At 40.7% G+C, this 23,294-nt stretch overlaps 1 protein-coding gene across 1 annotated transcript; it reads left to right on the top strand.

The window, feature by feature from the left end:
- Positions 1–2,032: 2,032 nt before the first annotated feature.
- Positions 2,033–23,286, top strand: arhgef15b (Rho guanine nucleotide exchange factor 15b). Its single transcript, XM_084713190.1, has 16 exons — positions 2,033–2,344; positions 7,955–8,478; positions 11,604–12,587; positions 12,701–12,758; positions 12,901–12,968; positions 14,141–14,421; positions 15,388–15,548; positions 15,768–15,920; positions 16,183–16,312; positions 18,551–18,625; positions 18,925–19,017; positions 19,109–19,263; positions 21,145–21,312; positions 21,431–21,516; positions 21,606–21,710; positions 22,439–23,286. The coding sequence occupies exons 2-16, from the start codon at positions 8,055–8,057 to the stop codon at positions 22,609–22,611; spliced, it is 3,114 nt and encodes a 1,037-aa protein (XP_084569316.1). The 5' UTR covers positions 2,033–2,344; positions 7,955–8,054; the 3' UTR covers positions 22,612–23,286.
- The last annotated feature ends 8 nt before the right edge of the window (positions 23,287–23,294 follow it).

Genomic DNA, 23,294 nt, shown 5'->3' on the forward strand with positions numbered 1-23,294 from the left:
GATAGTAAGTAAAAAAAAATAATGACACTGAAGGTTACATTTTGGAGATTATAAAATAGTAACTAAAAATGTGACAGTCTGAGTCTTTTTTTCTTTTTTTTTGAGATACTAAGTCAAATTATGAGATAATACATCAAAGTTTGTGTTGTGAAGTCAAAGTTATGAGATATGAGTCAAAATTATGACTCAGTGATGGTGAGTGATAGTCAGCAATTAGAGTTACTGAGTAACATATTTTGAAAGTTGAGAGCGTAAATCAAAAATATGAGTGGAAAAAAACTGAAATTTAAAATCTTGGATTACTAAATTTAATTATTTGAACAGTAATCCAAATTAGAAAAATCACAACTTAACAACTGACTCACTATAAATATTTGATCATAAGTTTATGATGTTTTACTGTCTTTCATTTTACTGAGTGTTAAAAAGATGAGAGGAGGTACGTGGTGACATGTAATTTACCATAAAGGGTTGTTATAGTGTATCATGTGGCATCCGAGTTACAGCCAGGGGTCACCATAGCATTATGTTGTGTCATGCCACTGCTTCATTAACTTGAGTGAAATCACTCTACTTAGGAAAATAGCCCAGAGTGAGTTGGTGGTAAAAAAAAAAAAAAAATGTAATGGTTTACAGATTTATTTAATGAGTGGCTGTAATATATTTCAATTCGAAACAGAAATCTGTTCAGGGTTTTTTGTTGTTGTTGTTTGTTTGTTTGTTTTTTACTGACACAGGCACGGGCTTTGCTGTAAGTGAAAAACAAATAAACAAATAAAACATAATAAAAACATTTTCAAACCAGCCATAAAATACTAAAAAAAAGAGAGAGATTTATTATAGTTTCTGTGATTTTGATAAATTGGAAGACCGAGGATGCGTTAAGTTTACAATAAACAGTCAGTAAATGCCGGAAGTGCGACATTCTGGACTTCAAAATAAGAGCCACTAACAAAAACACCAAACGCAAAATCATCAAAGAAAGATTTCTGTTTGAGAATATGGGATACAAACACATTGTTGCACAAAAAATAAAAGAATTTCAAATGTAAAGTAGGCTTGTCATAAACACGTTTACTTTGAGTTGATTGGCTTACTGACACTAATGTTGCAACAATGCTCCTGATATGAATATATAAGGAGGATAAACAGGCTCAATGATCAGCAAAACCTGAAAAGTAGAGCAAAATTAACAGCACCTGTCAGCAACCCATAAAGTTTTATTATAATATATTAATATGATATGGAAGACAAACAAACAGATCCAAATCTGAAATGGCACTTTAACATTGAGCCAACAAGCATTTACAAAACCATGTAAAATGTATATGATTACATCTGTTGACTATAATCTTTTGACCAGCTACCAAAACTGAAAAACACCTCTAAAACAAATTGTCCCAAATCATCATTTAATGTTTATTAATTTTATCTGATAAATAATGTTATTATGAATGCTTGTTTATTAACTGGCCCCTGGCCTCCTGTCATTTTGCAAAAGTGGCCCTCAAGCACTGTTTCAGAAAATAAACCAAGGGATTGAGAAAAAGTTGGACATAATTAGTTATTACAAGCTGCACCACAATCTCTGTCTGATGGTTACACCAAGGACTTGTCTTTTTTCTGTGTTACTGTTGCATCCATTTTGACTGAAATTGGTCTTGATGTTGGGAAGGCGACGTGCAATGACACAAAATAAAAATAACCAATAATTCCCCTCAAATGTAACAAGCCTGTTCTGAAAAAGTAATGAGCAGAAAGTACAGATACTTGTGTTAAAATGTAGGCCTAAAAATACAGATGCCTGATAATTCAACTTGAGTACACACATTAAGTATTTGTGCTTTGCTACTTCCCACCTCTGTAATTTGCCAGACACTTTGGCAGAGGATGATCACATAGCTGTTATCAGAAATTGGGGTTTTATTTTGAAATCCAGTACCGGAAGCTCTGACCGGCACAGTGTGTGACTTGGCGGTTTCTGGCCTCAGGGGGGTTGTTGCACTCCTACCTCCCGTCCTTTCCTCTCATACATGCTGCTGGTAACAAAGGAGACAACAACAGGGGGATGATGGGTGCTCAGACAACAACCCTGTCACAGAAACAATAAGAAACTGAACCGGTTCGCTTTTACGCTGTTCATAATTTGTTTTAACTGTCCATTCAACGACCGTTTTTTTCTCCTCGGGACGAGTTAATTAAGTTTAAAGTCCGTAAACGGAGCTGCGCCCCGGATCGATTATAAGCTAAAACGTTTTTTCTTGTCAAAGCTAACTATGTTGGAGTGCCAACAGTAGAGCCGAATTACTGAAGAGAAAGAGCCAGACGTGTCTGTGTAACACTGGTGAGTTATCCTTTATTAGATTTGTGTTTTTAATTAGATTTGATCATTTATCGGTGGTTTAGCAGGTGCGGTTTGGTTTGCTTTGACGCTTGAGCCTGCAGGCACCTGTTCCCTAATGGAAACCGTTGCAATAATACTCAGCAAAGGGTTTTTATAAGATTATAGTGACATTGTCATTGTGAAAAGTCTTAGTTTTAAACCTTGCTGTATTGCTGCAGAATCATCTTGGAGTTGATTTTCCCATTTAGGTAATGTAGGCGGATACCGGCACCAGACTGTAGGCTTATACTTGGCGATTAATTGATACAAGCGAGAAGGTTATAGGCAAACTTTGATTTGGGCGTTTTCTGAATTGTCTGCCCATGACACTTAATTCGTCTTTATTATTTTTTATGTTGTCATTCATGATGTGTTGTTATCACTAAAATTGTCATATAGGTTAGACCATTATTGGCAGCTTCAGTTATGATGATGATTTCCTTATGTCACAATCTAAAAGGCATAAACAGCATTTTCACTTTTACACATCTGCTGTGTGTATCACTCATGTCAACAAAATAGCTCTATATGTTTATTCCTCTTTCCTGTATTCCCAACCCTTGTGTGTGTTTTCCTTTCAGACACACCTTTTCCGCCCCCTCTTCCTGTCCAACGTGGAGCTTACATGCACTACACATCACATGTATTACAATGGTAGCTCTCTTAAAGCCCCCCTACCCATTTGATATACTTACACTGACCCATTAGTCTCCACTAGAGCAGATGGCCTACTGTACTCTCTCTCTCTCTCACACACACACACACACACACACACACACACACACACACACACACACACTGAGAGAGGGAGCATTGTGTTAATGGTCCCCCCTCTTTAAGCACTTACGGATTGTTCTCAAGCTGGTCTGATTTAAGGGATCACACCATATGATATGTATTAGGACAAATACATTTCCAGGAATGAATGACTGGCCCACTGACCCAGCCTGAGTGTGTGTCGGGGTCCAGCAGACTGGAGGATGTTGCTATTGAACTAACCAGGTCAATAAGAGCAAAGGGAGACAAAAGATAAGTGAAATCTTGCAGTGGGGGGCTGATTGAAAGAAAGTCAGTCTGTCACTTGTGCATTAACACACAGTCAGAAATGTGTTAACCCCGCTGACTCGATTAGTGCTTTGTGAGCGAACACACCCTCCTATTTGAGGTTTATGTGTCACCCCGTGGACAATGATGGTGACCAGAGGGCCAAAACTGAAACCTGGAGAGACCTACATTACACCCACACACATACAATACATCGCTGGAGTGATGCCATGTGTCTCCTCAATGTTTCTGAGAACAGTGCAACTTGAAAATCAAGAAACCAAATGAGAAAAGGAAAATGAAAGCATGTTAAAGAGCTGTAAAAGCTTTAATTAACTTCCCGAATGGTTTCCATGTATTAAATGCCTGCTCTGTCATTGTGTATTTATTTAATGCATCACTCTTTGTCAGCTCAGGGACATTATTCTCGTCAGACTTGAAACATGAAGCCATGTCTGTCTCTTTATTATGAGCTCAGTGCAGCATGCACACCCCATCTGAACTGGTTGGACTAGCTGGTGCACTCTCCCAGTAACAAACAGCTACGAGGCTATTGACTTTAGTGAGCTGTCTGGAAAATATCTGTCAAGTTAAGAGCCCCAAATAGTGGATTGTCGTCTTGTTTGTGATGCTTTTGTTTACCTGCTGGTGTTAGGCACTACTGTTGATCGATGTCTATAAAAATGTTGTCTGGTCCAGTCATGACTTCACTTTATATGAAATTACTTGCACTTTACCTAAAATGAACAGCCTTTAATCTTTCAAAAAGCCACTGAACACCTGTGAATGCACCATTAAGGCGGTACTCCAGTTATTTAGGAATGCTTGTGCATAAAGTTTGGGGACATGCGAAAGACAGATTTAAAAATTAAAGGTCAAAATTGGTACCGCAGAAGCCAAGATATTCTAACTTCATGTTTGCAGAATTTTTCAAGCTCCAAAAACACTGGGTCCTACATTTCCCATAATGCACCTGAATCTTGTTTTCTAATGCTCTTGAAAACTATTTGCAGAACCATAGAAGACATTAAACAACTGTTTTTCAAGCTGAAAATGAATGAACAATTTGAAAAGTCAGAACTGTTCTTTGTTGTAGATGTCATAGAGATGTCAATTAGATTTGGAATATTAAATCATCCATCTTTGCTCACTGCATCTGAACTTTTCTTACCCTCAGGTCTTTTTAAAACACAAAAATAAGAAATTATGGGTTATCTTATAGGCACTGACCAACCATGACACAAACCAAACAGCGACTCTCTTATTCTTCAAGGTAATATTTCTGTTAGTTAGAGTAATATTCAGCGTATATAATGGCGGTTTCCCAATGTCAGAGGCTATCTGATGGCTAGGCAAAGTGATGAAAATATTGTAAATATAGCGTACACTTGAACTGTTGACAGCAGTGCATTAGTTGGTGTCCTACATCGGTACTCCAGCTGCTTGTCCAAACTGTAATACACTGACTATAAATTAGTACCTCACACAACCACAGTTCAAAGGATCCAGACTTCCCTTTAAGAATCTGATAAAGCATATCTGTGTTGATAACAGGCTGCAGTTTCATATTTAGATCTTATTTCCTTAGCAGCAGTGCTGATAGGTCTGCAACCAGCGATTATTTCCATGATTTAATGCGCATCATGTTTTCCTAGATGTAAAGACGATGTGTTCACATGTCTTGTTTTTTCCAACCAACAGTCCAAAACCACAGATTTTCTGCAACAGATAGCTGATAAAAGACTGAAAATCCTCATATTAGAAAAGCTGCGACCAGTTGATTTTTGTCATTAGGGATGAATCAGCACTTAGTCTGAAACAATTAGTGGATTAGTCGGTAAGTCCATCAACAGAAACTGTATTAACAACTTAACTGCTCATCAGTAAATCATTTCAGGCCACTCAGCAAATAGCTGGTGAGATATTTCAGTGGGCTGACACTGAGACCCATAGAGAATTAAATGCTGCGAGCATGCCTAAAATATAGATACTTATGGTTCATATGCCTGCCAGCCTGCAGCATCTGTTGTTTTTAAAATACTCATAGATGACTCATCAGTTAGGCTAATCTAAAACGTAATCACATTACTTGTTATTTAAGTTTTTCAGTGCAGCCTTTCAATGCTGTGTGTACTCATAAATGTGTGCAGCTTCATGGTGAATGTATTAATCAAATAGTCAGACAAAGCAGTGCAGTAACATCTTATTCTGGAGCTCTGCTCTGTTTTCTGCATGACTCAGACGATGACTAACTGACCCTCGGTGGGTTTGGTGTTGCATCAGCTGTTGCACATGCATCAAAAAAAAAAAAATACGGTGAGAAGAATCTGCAGCGTGGCCATTTGGTCGCCCAGAATGGAAATTGAATTTCTTTTTATGGTCGTCATCTTTCTTTTTATAGACACTTATTGGCTGAAAGAAGTGCCACGTTTGACTGCTTTATTTGAATGACTAGAGTGCTTTGAATATGGAAATTTTAAAGGATTGAATCAGTCTGGATTTACTGCAGCCGTGAGTGTCTGTATGTATACATGTGTGGTTACAACATTGTTACAACTACATTGTTCATATGGTCATTCGTAATTATTATTTCTCTATATATAGGGAATAGCACTGGACTAGGGATGTTAATCATTAATCATTAATCATTAATCACCCACAGTTCACTCTTAGGGTTATATTTTAAAAATGTGGATGTCTATGTAAAATCCTCAGGCAGTGTTGTGGCACAAGCAAAGTAGGGCTGCAACTAAAGATTATTTTCATTATCAATTATCTAGTGGTCATTTTCTCAATTAATTGTTTAGTTCTTTGGTCCATAAAATATTAGAAAATGGTGAAAAATTTTGATTAGCTTGGCGTCAAATGTATTGTTTTGTCTTTGAGTTTAGGTCATAGAGGACTAGCCTTAGAAGCTGAAATCAGAGATTTTTATTTTATCAAAAATGACTTCAAATGATTAATTGATTATCAAAGTATTTGGCAATTAATTTAATAGTTGAAAACTAATCAGTTATGTGACTGACTGTTGCAGCTCTAAAGCAAGTATTAAAGGAGTATAGGAACATTTGTAGACTGGCTGGAAAGTAAAAGAGCTTGAAGCTGTTAAGCCTGCAAAGACAACAGTACAGGGTGGAGTGATTATATTTGTACTTTTTTATTGAAACAGTGGTTAACTATTAATTGAATTACAACCAGTAAGTGATGAATCATATGACACTGTTCACACTGTCAGCTTGCTACACAAGTATTACACATTTATTAGCTGTAAAGTAAAGAAGAGTTGACATTTTGTATTTCCTAATTCACTGTGTCCTTTAACACAGAAGTTCAGGCTGTAAAATAATCAAGATTTAAAATAGTGTGGGTGGGTTTTTGCACAGTTTTCACAGACCGACTCTTGACATCTTCTCTGAAATGGAAACCTTATGTTTGATCGCCACCTCTGCTCTTATTCTGCTGACACACTTTCATCCATTACAGCAGCAAATATAAACAACATCATGCTTCTCAGCTTTGAGTCATGAATAAATAACTATTTCAGAAGTTGTAACAGTGATGTTGATGGAAAAAATCAATGACCTGTATTTGTAGATCTCCTTCCACTGCGTCACCTTACAGTGCAGTAAACACACTTGTCTTTACAGTATAGCTTGTTCTGTTCTGTGTGAATGTCAGTGTGCTTCTTACAGTGCAAAGTTCATATCTCTCGGAGACGCCTTACTACAGTGGATTTTGTTGCATAGAGAAAAGTCTGATCTCAGGATTATACTGTAGTGGAAATACTGAATTGTGTAGTGTTTATTGCCTTATGTAAATATTTATTTGAGCTGCAGAAAATGACTGCAATTAGAGTGAATCAGGTCTTTTTAAGGAGTCACATGCAAAAAAGGTTGAGAACCACTAACCTTTGGGTTTAAAGCTATGTAATCACAATGTCCCCAGTTTAAGTCTGACCAGGGACCTTTATTGCATTCCTCTCTAGCTCTCTACTGTCTAATAAAGGCCTGAAATCCCCCAGTAAATGCAGCGTCTACCTGTGGCTCCGTATCACAGGTTATGTCCTTATTTGTGGGGCCTGAGGATGTGAAAGTATCAGTTTTTTCACAAGACAGAAAATGAGAGAAATGACTTCACAAAGCAAAATGTTCTGTAAATGAAATATATTGGGGTTTTTTTCCTCATCCCTTTAAGTTTCTTGTGATCCTTCCCCCCACAGGGAGTCCTGACTCCCAGGTTGAGAAGTACTGCCCTAGGACTCAGGATCCCCCAGCTGACCCTTTCTAAATCCAAAAATCACAGGGGGTCCCTCGAGGCTTTGTCTGCTCTGAGATTGTCAAAATTATATTTGCATGTTAACTAATATTACAGTTTATACAAGACTATGAGAAGGAAAAAGGAAAAGCAGACAACCAGAGGGAGCTGCGTGACATAATAATAATAATGATGATAATAATAATAATTTACACATTAAATTTGATATAATATTAAACTGGTTTTAAAGTTTGTTTTCTCTTCACTTATTAGGTGATGATGACATGCTCACATTGACATTGCCCTGAAAGCCTGACCTCTGATTGGTCAGGGCTGGGAGTGAAACACGCCGTAACAGAAGACTCCAGCTACCATGTCTGTTCAGGAAGCATCCCAACGGGCCACGTCACCTTTACCCATCAAACCTGAGGCCAAAACAAGACCGGAGATCCCTCCAAAACCATCAACACAGCCCAGCTCCCCTCCTCTGGGGGAGAGGGGCAGCAGTACAAGCCTGTCTGAGGGGAAGGTGAAGAGGATTGTGAACAAGTTCAGCAAGCAGGAGTCTCTGCAGAATGAGCAGGGGGAACAGCCCACCAATGGTACTGCAGAAGTCATGCCAATTAAACGGTCCAAAAGGCCACCTACGATAAAGCCCAAACCAGGCCGTGCCAGTCTGCAGCTTCAGATTGGGGGAGAGCAGGCGCCTCCGCTGCCTGCGAAGAGGAGCCGGAAACCGAAAGAGAGTGAGCGAAGGGAGGAGGGAGACAGCATCAGTGTGGAGGAAGATCGATCAGGTACGGTGGATTTTACTTCGGTCTTAAGATGCAGGTTTCTAACTTCCACTTTCATTTAGAATGGCAGAGGTGTTGTGTTCTGCAAGGTAGAAATACTAATTTTGCTAATGGAGTTTGGTTGTTCTGGCTCATGTAACAGCAGTTTTCTGTCAGAAAAGGCTATCTGACGGCAAAGTTAAGTGGTGAAAATAGCGTACACTTAACCTGATTCTGATTTTTTGGGGTTTTTGGGGTTTTTATGAGAGGCTAAAATAAGCTTTGCTGCTGACCCTGTCCACAGCAGTACATTGCTTAACCTTCACTTGATAAATACCTCATACATCCCCTCTTAAAATAATCCAAACTATCCCTTTAATGCCCGGCTGTCAACTAGGTTTTCTTTGGTTCTCTTCTAATTTGATATGGTAAAAGCACCAGGTGTCACATGATTTCTTGAAAATGAAGTTAAAAAAAAAGATCAGAGGGCAATGTAAATTGTAGTTTACTCGTGAAGTTATTACACATGATTTTGACTCCTTGTAACCTTCAACAGACATAAACTGCAGTCTAACGGCCAGTCCAGGACACTGACTGGACTGAGAGTAGTCACAGATCAGAGGTCAGTCTCATTGATAAAACAGCAAAAAAAAAACAACAAAAAAAAACAACATAATTTTGCATTTGAGTATGTGTGTCCACTGATTGTTCGAAAGTTAGATCTTCAGCGAGTTCAGGGTGTTCTGTTGTGATTGACAGGCGTGGTGCCGCTGGCTAGTCTGAACCCAAAGCCATAAACAGGTTCAGTCAGTCAGCTGATAACCTGTGTGCGTGTGAGTAAGAGAGAGGGTATGTGTGTGTGTGCGTGCTTTTTAAGTAATGTGAAAGCAGGAACCTGCGCTGACTGTGCTCACTTGTAGAGAATATAACACACCAGCATTTACATACAACGCCCATTCATCATCCTCTCATCCTCCAGCTGATTTTATTTGGCGGTTTTATAGTCGTAAAGTAAAGCGCGTTATGGGGCGCCTTCTTTTGCTGTGTCATGATGTTTGTCCTGACTCGACAAAAGAGGAACTCAAAGAAGTGACATGTTATTAGCTGTCTGATCAGATAGAGATATGTTTTTGTGTTACCTCTCCTGTACATATACAGTACCGTACTATCACTTCCTAGTTTTGGTTCCCTGCCAGCAACAGGAAGCCTTTAAGCAGGACAAATACATTCTGTGAAAATATATTCACATATCCTGAATACTGATCGATATCAAAAAGCTAATAAAAGCAAATGTCAGTATTCTTTTTACTGGTGATTGTGGCTGCAACTGACAATTATTGTCAGCAATGATATATTTATTAGTTATTTTCTAAGGAATAGTTTTAGATGGTGGTCATGATTATTTTATCCAGTAATGTTGTTTTAGATGGAATATTTATTAATTAATGAAACAAGTACAGTAGCCCTTCAAAATATTTGTGATACTAATATTATTTTGAGAAAGTTTCTTATTTCAGGGTCATATTTTTTTCCCCATCACCTTGGCAGAAAATGTCTTCCATAGAGAGACAGGACACTGGACATACATGCATTGAAATACGGACGTTTCATAGAGGTGTGTGCGACATGAATCTACCTGTTTGTCACAGACTCGCATCTGCAGCCTCAGAGTTGTAGAGTAACATCAGGCTTCATGATCAAAAAAAAGTTTATATCAACTCTTCTGTCCATATTCACCCGCCGGCTCTCTCGTGCTTGACCTGAGCGCTCTCTGTCTCTGCTGGAAGTCAGCACACAAGACAGTGTTTCACTTGGCGTTGCCCAATCAGAATCTCAACAAAGGTTCTGTTGTCGAGAAACAGCACTGACAGGAAAGCGGCAGAAGGGAAAACGGTGAAATCTGCTGGGACAGTTCAGGCAGAGCTGCAGCTGTTGTGGATTTCAGAACATTCAGAACGCACATAATATAAATTTAACACTATATATATATGGTATGTATATGGATTATTCATTATTCATTGATTGTTTCAGCCCTACTGGTGATATATGAGTATTTACGGAGATTTAATGCAATCTAATTGTTAAATCAGCAACAAAATAAAAGTATTATGGAGGCATGGCGGGAGCTTAGAGATGGAGCGGGTTCGATCCACGGCTCCTCCAGTTGCATGTCGAAGTGTCCTTGGGCAAGATGCTGACCCCAAATTGCTCCCGAAAGCTGAGCCATCACTATGTGAGTGTGCGAATGAGCATTTTGATATTACTTTGGATGAGTAGGTTGGTACTTTGCATGGCCGCTCCTGTCATCCATCAGTGTATGAATGTGTGTGTGAATGGAGTGAATGTTTGCATGTAAGCACTTCGAGCACTTTGAGTGGTCAGCAGACAAAAAGACAGTATATAAGGGAAGCCCATTTATGATGCCATCAAAAATATGTATGAGAAAAAGCTCAATTCTCTTTATTTAACTATATTCCTAAAAAGTCATCTGTATTGGCTGATAAGAAAAATGTTGGAAATTGAGTTGGCCTTTTTTAACCTTTCATATCTTTATCCACTCACCCATTTAACCTTAATCCCAACTCTCCTCTCTCTGTCCTCCCCCTCTTCCATTTCCTTTCGTCAATATTGGATTTTTTTTTTTTTCCGCTCCAAACTTCCCATGAATATTTGAACACACCACTTGCAGATGTGCTGTATTTGCATAGCGGTGAAATGCTGACTCGACAGTCCAGCGATGCACCATGTAAAGCTGTTGCAGACGGAAAAAAAGAAAGGCTCATAATGAAAGTGAGCTGCCCTATCTGGGAATACACATGTAGGAAAGAAGAGGTCAGGAAACAGCTCATTCACACCCTGTAGCTTCGTGTTTTAGCCTGAGATGTGGAGGAAAAATGGTTTGTATTTTATTTTACAGCACACTAAGATGGAATCAGCCGAAATTTGTATCAAATTAGACAAAAAAACTAGACATGATTTGTTCTTTAGACCCATTTATTAGACTCTTATTAGGCTTTATTAGAGGTTAAATAGGGATGCATTACAACAGAATGGTAATTACTAATGTGTCCCTAATTACCCTGTAATAAAGTCTAATAAGGGTCCTGTAAATACAACGCATTTGATCTGTGTTGCTTTTTTTGCTGCAGCACCTGATGGAAAAGAGGTGGAGGTTCAGCTGATTGGAGGAGGTGAAGCAGAGGCGGAGCACGGTCCACACACCCCTGTCAGTCCCTGCTGTGACCCCGGCTGCAGCTGCGTGTGCCACCGCCAGTGGCCTGGCATGAAACTAATATGGGTGCCCGTGGATTACAATGGTGAGGTGGGTGGAGTTGTAGACGATGATGAGACTGATGAGGAGGAGGATGGGGAGGACTGGGAGGAGGATGAGGAGGTGAAGAGAGTAGGGAAGGAGGACAGTGAGGCAGAGGACGAGTTGGACAGCACTTGTGTGGTGGATGAGAGTGAACTGGTGAAGGCTGAAAAAAAGGCCAAGTTCCACCAGTCGCTGGATGTTTTGATGGCGGAGGGTCACAGGAGACGTTCAGACCCGGGCCCTCATGCTGTCCTCACCCTTGCTGTCACCCGCTCTCAGTCTCCCCCTGTCCCCCCAAAACATGCTCAGACAGCACAAATCCACCATAGACCCAATGATGAAGAAGAAGAGAGTATTTATGAGGCCACACTTCCCGTGGTCGACCCCACTCCTAAAAAGACCTCACCTGCATGTAAGGAGCTGGATGTCCCTGTAATCAAGGTGCGGAAACCGGCCCGTCGCTCTAAACTAACTAACAGCACCTCAGACCCGACGTCTGAGTTTCAGGACATCACAGAACCCATCTGCAGCCCAGACATCGAGCCGCCGGCCATCCCACCCAGGATGCCTCTGACTCAGGACAGCCGCAGTCTCACTCCGGTGCACCGCGGTGGCATCCCTCTCCCCCAGCCCACGTTGGAGGAGTGGCGCAACCTGCGGCCCTCGTCCCCCAGCAGCTCCACTACCAGCGGGCTGAGCCCCCAACGGGCCATCACTCCACCCCCAGCCAGCCCTCACAGACCCCCACCTCCACCGCCAAAGACAGATCCCAGGAGGCTCAGCAGCGCCTCGCTGCAGTCCCTCACACAGAAAAAAGGTTTGTACCAAACAAACATCATTATCTCAGCCTGAGATGAGCCATGAATGATTCACAGCTTGTTAATGTTCTGTGTAATCAAAAGCGATGACACCATTTATTTGTCTTTATAGATGCAGAGGAGAATGGAGGGAATGAAGGAGACAAAGAGGACACAGAGGAAGAACCACAGTGAGTTTTCACTCTGACCCTCACTTTTCCACTTGTGTGTGTGGAGGGCTCATTAACTGTGTTGTTCCCTCTTTTGTTGGACAGTCGGGTTTATATCACCCTGGTTGATCCCTTTCTCGTCTTTTCGTGTTTCCCACTTCAGGCGCCCAATCAGGAGGGACTCCCTCCGGAGGGATTCATCGTTCAGCTGGGAGTCCCGGCTGCAAGATGGTAAGGCAGACACCACCTGAAACAAACAAAACATAAGAAAACAAAGATGAATCAGTCCACTGAAAAAGTCCCAGTAATGCTTTTAACAGATTACAGTGTCTGTCATGTTGGTATGTTAGCCTTTAATGTTTGTCTGTAATTCAGTGATTTCTTTCTAGATTGAAAGCAAATACTCACACACACTTACTGTTTAAATCTGCCTTTTACAGTTAATGTCATACAACACAACATACTACCAGAAAACACTATAATACATGCACCTTTCTAGACATTTCACAGGTTCTTTTACTGCCGTCCACAATTTATTTAAACAGCAGCTGTAGCTTTTCCATTTCCTTTAGCACATTTCTTACACTTTCTTTTTTCTCCTTTCCTGTGTGAAAACACTGCACATTGAAAACCAGCTTAGAATTAATGCCTGGTTGTTGAAATGGGACACTGCTTCAGACTGTACTGGTCTTATTTTTAAACTAAACTCTGTGAACTCTGAATTATACTGACTGGGTCAGTGGAGGCACAGTAATTTACGAGTTCCCAGTTCATTAGGTACACTTGTACAACCTAATAAAATTCAAGACAACAGCTTGTCAATATGTCTCACGTTGATGAACCTCTTTTAGTCATTTTGTATTTGTTGTTGGTGCAGTTTTTGAGGTTTTTAAGACTTTTATTTTGAAATGTATGTCAGTTCAAAAGTAAATACTGTAGTACAAAAGCCATCACATAGAAATGGCTGCAGTATGCCTGCAAAGATTAGTCAAATAATCGATTGGTTGAGCAAAAGAAAATTATTCTGCAACTACTTTGATAATCACTTAATTGTTTCTGTTGTTTTTCAAGCGAAAAGGGGCAAATATTTACTGAATCTGGGCCCTCAAATATGAAGATTGGCTGCTTGTTTTTACTATGTATGATAGTAAAAAATTCTTTTTTGGTATGGGACTGTTGGTCAAATAAAACAACCAATTTAAGGACATCCCTCTGCGCTCATGGGGGTAGTCAAAGGCGTTTATTACTCATTTTTGATGTTTCATAGACCAGGGGTTCCCAGACTTTTCCATGCTAAGACCCCCCAAATAGCATTAGTTTATAGCAGGGCCCCCCTTTTTTGCGAGATGTCTTTAAAAACCTGAAGTCGATTTTTTCTGCCTCTGCTTGATGTCTCCCCTCAGAGCCTCTGTACCAGACGTATCGTGCCACCGTCATCACCAAGGAGATCCGACGCCAGACAGTTTGCCGTAACATCAGCAAAACTAGTGCGGACTATGCTATGGACTGGCCGGGCCGTCGCTCCGGGACTGGAACTGGAACTGGCACTGCGACTGGAAACGGAGCAGCCAGGGGCAGCCCTGTGCCCACTCCGGGCCAGAGCACCCTGTGGCAGGACCTCCAAACTGTTCGGGACAGCGGCGTGCTGGAGCAGCTCTCGCCTGAGCAGTGCAAGTACCAGGAGGTGAGGAGAGGTTCCATAAGGAGAAATCAATGATGTGAGGAGGAGAGAAACGGGAGACGCTGTATCAAGTTTTAAATCACATCTTAAAGTAATAATGTGATGTTTTTATATAAATTAAGGCCCACTCTGACTCAGTGCTGTAATATAATATTGATTCACTCTATCGTGAGAGCTTTTCCAGTCACTCCTCTAACTTTCCTGCATCAGGCAGGACTGTATGAGGTTCTTATCTAAAGTAGTGTATTAACTGCAGTAGTTTGGAGAAGCAGCAGGAGTACCAGGGTAGGAAGCTAAGCTGCTGTGGACAGGGCAGGGTCGGCAGAAAAATGTATTTTAGCCTCCTTAAAAAAATCAATATCAATATATTACATTTACGACCTATTTGTAGTATATTCACCTCTTTACGTTGGCATCTGACCGCCTTTTCTGACAGGAAATCTCTGTTCAATAATTTTACCTGGAAGAGTAAAGGAGGTCTACTGTTGTTTCTGTTGTTGTGCAACTTTGGTGTTTCAAAAGGTTAGTTCAGATTCACTAAAGTCACAAAACCCCCAGAAAACCCCTGTGCTCTGCGAGGTAAAATGATGTTTTTCCTCAAGGAGTTTCGTTGGCTAGGCTCAACAAGAAGGATTGCCGTTTTCACAGGCACTCAGCTGCTTTGCTCTGCGTGGTCCAAACAACCCCACTTTAAAAAATCTGAACTATCCCTTTAACGTCTGTGGTTCCTGTCTGGCATCCCCCTCTCTAAGATGACACGTTTCTCTGCTGTAAATCAAATAAAGGCACGTAGGCTGGAAAATCTTGCATATGTTTTATACAGGAAGTCTACACTATCAAAAAGACCCTGGCTTTAATTCCCATTTTCTACAACTGAATCTGGATTCTTTGCTGATTTTTGTGCAAAATGGGACACACCGCAGTATCATTTTATGGCTGCAGTTAACACTTGTGTTTTCTCTCTGGCAGAGTATGTTTGAGGTTTTGACATCTGAGACCTCATACCTCCGATCCCTGCGAGTCCTGACTGAACACTTCCTGGACAGCCGAGAACTGGAAGAGACGATCATCATCAGAGACAAGAAAACGCTCTTCTCCAACATCCTGAGGGTCCGGGAGGTCAGCGAGAGGTGAGAAACGGCGGACAGAAGGACGAGGGGAGATAAAGGAAAAGGGAAATAGGAGGGTGATTTATGAGCTGAACTGCCATGAGATCACTTTGGCGCTCAGAACAAAGATACCAATAGACTGGAAGGAAAAGGAAAAATGAGATGAGTCGTTTCCTGAAGTGAGGTCAGGCAATGGTCACTTAAAGCTTTGTAAGGAAGTCTCTCTGTCTAACTCCACAGGTTCCTAAAAGATCTGGAGGACCGCATTTTCAAGGAACTGGTCTTCTCTGACATCTGTGACATAATCCACTACCACGCTCAGCACAACTTTCCCGCCTACATCGACTACGTCCGCAACCAGATCTATCAGGAGAAGACCTACACCTCGCTCGTGTAAGGAGCTGCAGTCTGTCCTCTTAGACTTAAGTCAAGGCTGTAAAGCAAAGATGAGATAGGACTTGTTTTCTTATTTTATTTATTTATTTGTTATTTAACAAACACTAAAGATGAGAGAAAAGATCACATTTAATGAAACTTTATCCGCTGAAACCACCTTTCTCCCTTCTTGTTTCTACTTAATATATAAGTATGAACATTACAGCTGCATTACACACCATTTATTTGTGCACATATGTACATGTATGTGTGTCTGCAGGAAGAATAACGCACAGTTTGCTGCAGTCATCACTCGTCTCCAGGAGTCGCCTCAGTGCCAGCGGCTGCCCTTCATGTCCTTCTTGCTGCTGCCCTTCCAGCGAATAACACGCATCAAAATGCTGATTGAGGTGAGCAGCATCATGGGAATTAGGGTTGAACAATAAATTGAATCAGTATCGCAATTGCAAAATGGCCAGGTGCAATATCCAAATATTAGGAGGAAAGTTTGTGACAAAACATCATTATAATAAAGTACTGTGGTGCTGCAGAGATGTTCTCGCCCACAAATCTTTTTTTCTCCAAATGTAAGTTCACTGGTTTCAGTGAAAATACAAAATTGTGGTTCATTCCCACTAATCGTGAATCATTTGGGCATTGTAAAATCCTGCTATACACATGATTATGCTTTTAACAATAAAGAATAAGTACAATAATTTGATAAATACAGCCAGGGCAGATTAGGTGAGCTGAGCACAGAGACTAGAAGCAGGAGGAAACAGTCGGCTTGGCTCTGTGTCCAACCACTGTTTGCCAATAAATAGTTAAAACTTGTTAGATCTCTGAAAAGCTTGTTAAACTTGTCACTTTTATATTTCAGTTTGTGTAGCGAGATACAACTTGTTACTCAGTGAACTTCAGAGACATATTTTTTAACTTTAGACAAAGACTGGCTTATGTTCCCTGCTTCTTGTCTTTATGCTAAGCTACGCTAATTGCCCGCCCAGCTCTAAGTGTAATACTAAACATAGAGGCATGAGAGTGGCGTTAATCCTCTCATCTAGCTCACAAACAATTCTGCTTCTCAAAATGTCAAATAATTAATGTCATAATTATACACACACACCCAATCCTTTGGCTGCAGTGCATTGAACACTTACCGTATGTGGACTATTTGCGATGCAGGAATGTATCTTTTTACTGGCTACACCTACAAGGCGCACGCAGCGTACAGGTGTGAGTCACAGGTATAAAAAGATGGCGAGCTTTCGTTTTGAGATCGTGTCAGATTTTGTCTTCAGTTTTTGGAGCCTGCACAACCTTGTGAAACTTCATCTTTGCCACCAAGTTTGTGTAAAATGCAAAGGTTACCATCTACAGGGATAAAGCCACTAAGCACCCACCAGCTGGTACTGGCAAAATAAATGTCAGTAAATAATAATATAAACTCTCAAAACCAAACTGCTAATAAGCTTGAGTCAGTTCCTGTATATCAATAGTTAAATTTAAAGAAAATATAGACACATTATGGCTTATTTCTTTGTAAAAGGGTTGCACACACCTCATGTAAAAATATAAATAGAAGACTGGCCTATTTTTACATTTGCAGAGTGGAAGAAGGCATTCCTGCACACTGACCTACTACTAAACTACTGATTTATTTAAGAAGACAATGTTTTGGTCCCAACTGGACCTTTGTGAGGCATTACTTTTTATAGAAGAAGTATTTATTTATTCATGGTTTATTCGATAGGCACATATACAGTGCACATAGACAAGCTCAAAACAGCCATTTGATTCAAGTATCATGGTGTTTGTCTCTGATTCTAGCTCCTTAAATGTGAATATTTTCTTGTTTCTTTTTGGTTTCTGAAGACGTCATCTTGGTGCTTACTTTTTCTGACATTTTACAGACCAAACAACTAATCGATTTATCAAGAAAATGATTGACAGAATACTTGATGACAATAACTGTTACAAGATAGACTTGAAAAATAAGTTCTAACATGTGAAGCACGCAGGCGTTCATCAAACTGACAAGATTACCTACACCCGATATAATAATAGACTTGTTGGCCTGCAACAACAGCACAGGACTTGTCAGATACGTGGATGACCTCTATCAGGGCACGTGTCTGGATGGTCATTAATGTACAGACTGAAAAAGACAGGGCCCAGGACAGTTCTCTGGGGGATTCACAAGTAGAAATGTGCCCGTTTGCTTTTGGGTTTTGTTCCTCTGTGAGGAAAAAGTCTAAAGAGGTCAGTGTCATAGCTGTGTTACTGGAGCGTGACTGCAATGCAGTTAGCCTTTGCAACCTTTAGATAAGTTCCTCAAGTGTCTAAGCAGAAAGCCTCGGTACACTCTGTATAACTGACCCTTCTCCTCTGCTGATACGAGCCAGTGAAAGTCAATAGTCTTTTATAGATGGAGTTCATCACGGTGTGTTGCTTTGAGGAATGTCCTTGTTACAGCGTTATGTCCATCACTCAAATTTGTCACTCCTTTTTGACCTAAAAGCAAACGCGTGGGCGCACCTCGCCTCAACCTCATGACCCTGTTTGCATTTAGATGGAAAAAATGTATCCTGCTGATGGTGTTTGTCCGTCTGTGACAGAATTAGAAAGTTGTTGTTTGTCGTTTTCAGAACATCCTGAAGAGAACAAAGGAGAGGACGCCAGAGGAGCAGACGGCCTCCAAGGCTTTGGCTTCAGTGTCGAAGGTAAACGCCCCTCACTCTTCACCCTCCCCTCTCCCTACAAACCCAGATAATTTGACTCTCGAGGGCTTCACATGCCTCTGGTATTTGACGTCAGCCATTGTTTGACTGAAGGATTTCCTATTGATTGGGCTCCACTATGACAGTGAGTCATACGTGTCACTGAGGACAAAAGCTGAATGAGACAGAGTCTGCTCAAACAGGGAGACATTTGAGCATATTTGTCAATGTGACAGTTTTATTTAACAACAGCTGAAGTTTCACGATCTTGTCTCTTTTCTCTCACTCTCATAATCACACAGATCATTGACGAGTGTAACACACAGGTGGGAAAGATGAGACAGATGGAGGAGTTGATCCATGTGTCTCAAACACTGGAGTTTGACAAGCTTAAGGTAAACTCACACAACAAATGTGTGCACAGTTGGACTTGATCTGTTTGGACTTTTATTTTGAAAAAGAGTTAAATGTTTGTGTCTCCTCCAGGCCATCCCGATCATCTCCCAAACACGATATTTGGAGAAGAAGGGAGAGCTGCAGGAAATGTCCAAAGGGGGAACTCTTTTCAATATGAGGGCAAAGTTCACCCCCGTCTACCTCTTCCTCTTCAATGATCTGCTCATCATCGCTGCAAAGAAAGGGTGAGGCAGGGTTGATGTTACCAGATGATGTTCCAGACTGAAATATCAATCACTATCAGATGGATTGACGTGATCCCTTAGTACACACATTCATGGTGCCCAGAGGATGAATCCTAATGACTTTGGTCATCCTCTGACTTTTCCTCTTGCACCACCAGGTTGACATTTGTGGTTTTGAGTGAAATGTCTCAAATTTTGCGTGGATTGTGATGAAATTTGCTACAAGCCCCCATCAGGATGCATCACTTTAGTGATCCTCTGATTTGGTACCTTCATCATGTTAAAATTTAAATGTTTTGTCACCAAATACCTGCACACACTATTGACTTTCCCATCAGCCTTACCTGCACGTTGTGTTTAGTGATAATATACAAATATTAGCATGCTAACATAAGGTGATGACTATAGTATAAACAGTACACATGCTTAATGTCAGCATTCAGCTCAAAGAATGATATTTTCCCCCTGGCTGGTGGAGCTGTTTATCCTATGCCATTAGGTCTTTCTGTCTTTTGTTCTTACCGTAGCTGTAAAGTCAGCTACAGTTGAAGCAGGGTGAATGTTAACTGTGGTAGCCTCATCTCAGGGACTTTCACCGGTGGTTTCTGCAGTGGAGGATAAGTCAGTCTCTTACTTGTTAAGTTACAAAAAGGATCCATTGTGGGTCACAAGAGCATCAGTACACTTGGAATAATAAACCAATAAAACTAATTATATGTAGCTAACTAGTTTGCTGTTCAGGATAGGTGCTGCACAGTGATTTAGAAGGTCAGCTAGCTCTCATGATTATACAAGGGTTCGTGGGTAGCCTTTTGTCGGTGTTGTGTAATGCTGTGGATTCACCTTAATTCACGTTCTCAGAAACATTTAAAACAAAAACAAAAAATCAGCAATTTTTTGGCCTCCCTATAGTAACTCTGAGGACTTATTTTAGTGTGAGTTGGCAGGTTTTGAAAGTATTGGCCGCAGAGAGTCATTCTCTACAGTATATTGGAATTGAATGGTACTCAGAGTATTTGTGGTGCCAAAAAATACATTTGAAAAACTCAACAGCAGTGTCTCTTGCCAGAAATAATGACTCATTTACTCAAGATAATCCACAGACCTTATTGTGAGCAGTTTCATATAGGAACTTCTTTCTTTGTACTTTCTTTATTCCATAGAAAGAAAGTAGTTCCTGCGTGAAACTGCTCACAACAAGGTGTGTTTTAGTAACTCACACCAAAACAAACTAGATGGATGAAAAGCACCACAGGCCAGAGGTTGTTTTTAACAGGGGACACTGATACATTTCTGTCATTTCATGCAGAAGTCAGGTTGTGCCACATTTTCTCATGACACATTGGTCTACATATGTTAATTTATGAGGCAGAGCTGACTCAAAAGAGCACCTAAACTGCATGAAACAGTCGATATAACGCTACCGTTCCCTATAAGTTATTCTTTAAGCTGAGGTTATGTGTTAGTTTCAGTATTTTACAGTCACGATCATACATTATGGTTTATTATTATCCTTGTTAAGAATAATCATTATGGGGGTGCAGTAGTGGTCTGTGGACTCACTGTTCTTTGGGATACTTTATATTTAGGCTGTAAAAATGAAATTGGAAGCAGTGGAGAGAAAATATCTCTCTGCATCATTTAACAAGCTGCCTCTTTTACAAGGAGAAATGTGACCACTGACCGCAAAACTAACTGTGACTTTCTAACAATGTGTCATCACTGGTGAAATGACTCTAAACTTCCTTAAATGTAGCAGGAAGTCACGTTAAAAGAGAATTGAAAGGAAAAGAATAAGTTTCAAATATGTCATTGTGGCAGCATTGACAGCAGATAGCAAACAGAAAACAAATGTGAATTGTGCTTCTCTTTCTTGATCAGTGCGGAGCGTTTTGTGGTACTCGATCACGCCCATCGCTCTCTGGTGCAGGTGCAGCCGATAGATGAGGGCGGGAGCAGCGGCGGCCCCTTAGAGCACTGCTTCAACCTCACACTGCTGGAAAACCACCAGGGACGCATGATGGAGAGGCTGTTCAAAGCTCCCTCACAGTGAGTAGCTCAGTCTGACTCGACCAATCAGAGGAGTAAATCTGTCAAAACAATCTGAATGTCATGCAAGACATTTTAAAACACGTTACCAAGACTTCAAGAGCGTTTCTGTCTACAGGTCAGACATGGACAGGTGGATGGCGGCGTTCCCCAACCCGACCAACCCAGACAGAGATGAAGATGAAGTGATCTATGAGGACTGGGGTGAGGACGGCAGCGATACGACCTACAGTATATGTTTCTGTGCATTTCATATCCATAGTTTCTTACATCTGTGTGTGTGTGTGTGTCAGATTGTCCTCAGGTGCAGTGTGTGGAGCAGTACATCGCCCAGCAGGCAGACGAGCTCACCCTGGAGCCCACTGAGATCATCAATGTCATCCGCAAAACCAATGAAGGTAAGAACGTGGAGGGAATCCCGGATTAAAGAGTTGTTTATTTATTGATCAGACAGAGACTCGGAGCCTCATTAGACCTGGTATTAACATGTGATCTGATCACAAGTGAACAGTTCTGAGTACGTAGCGTAGATGCCATATAGACAGTGAACCAAATGTTGTCCTCACAGGAACTCAGTTGGTCGAAGGTCCCTCAGTGTGGCACAGGATTTATTTGCGTACACGCTGCTGGAAGAATGTGGTCCAGGCCATGCCTGAATGCAGTCTGAGCGATCAGATCTGAAAGAGTCCTCAGTGATCTGATAACCCAGAAAGCATCTTAATACCAGGTCAACAGGCTCTGCAGCTGAAACTGCTCTAAAGTGATTTCAGTCTGTGCTTGTGTCAAATTACCACACCCTTCTTCCATGTGTCTACATTTGGCGTGGTCAGTGTCTGTGGTTTTACACTAAGAAAGGTTCAAATGTGGTTCAAACAGGTTTCCTATTAAAACAGTAAATTGTCATGATGTGACTCTGTATCATTAACGTGCTCCTTCCTTTGACTCTGCTTGTTTATACACCCTGATCCTCATAACTGCCTCAATCCTCGACCCTCCACTGTAGCAGTTTATTGATTTGTTTTGACTTTTCTTGCATGAACGATACAGAAACCTCCAATCTCCCCTTGTTTGTTCTCCTCCCTCCTCCCTCCTCCCCTCCCCTCTCCTCCCACTTCTCCTCTCTCAGGTTTTTATGAAGGCATCCGCCTGTCCGACGGTCAGAAGGGCTGGTTCCCCATAGGAAACGTCATAGAGATCACCAACGAGCACGTGAGGCGGAGAAACCTCCGAGAACGCTACAGAGTCATGCAGGCAGCGAGCATGGTCTCCAACAGCAAGGCCGGCAACACCACTAATTAGGATTGATGGATCAATAATGTTTACATTTAATACTTTTTAAAAGGACAATAAATGGAGACAAACTCTCCAGAAAAGATTTCTGTACAAAGGTTTAGTGTCAGTTTCTAACAACCAGGAAATGAAAGATAAAAGGAGAAGGTTGATGATCATGAGATGTAATAAGAGACCTGCAGTTATCACCTTATTTATTCTACTGGAGGACATGAATTTGCACTTTAAGGGATAGTTTGGATATTTAAAGTGGGGTTGTATGATATTGATTCTTGATCTTTTAGTGTTTAAGCCTTTTTTTTTACTGGGGTTCTGCGGGTTTCAAGAAGTTATATTTAAAACTTTTAAAGACTTTTTAAAGATTATTAAGAAAGTAATTTCAGACCTATTTCACAACCATACTGGCAAAAAATGGAAAGGATAAGAAGGAAAATCAGAGTCCGAGAATTACAACATTAAACTGAACATGACAACACAGAACAAGCACTGTGTAAGCAAGAGTAGCAGTAATAGTGTTAACTGGTACCATATTGGTTTCATTTTGCGTGATACTTTGCAGTACCTTTTTTTCAAATGAGACTGAACTTAATGCAGCTTTATAACTTAACTTCATAAGCCAATTAATTTTTAAGACCTGTCAAGATCGTATTTGAGACATTTTTATGCCTATAAATCAGATTATTGGGTTTTCT

Source organism: Lutjanus erythropterus, chromosome 23 (genome assembly GCF_056507025.1).
Source record: "Lutjanus erythropterus isolate fLutEry1 chromosome 23, fLutEry1.hap2, whole genome shotgun sequence".
Lineage (NCBI taxonomy): Eukaryota > Metazoa > Chordata > Actinopteri > Lutjaniformes > Lutjanidae > Lutjanus > Lutjanus erythropterus.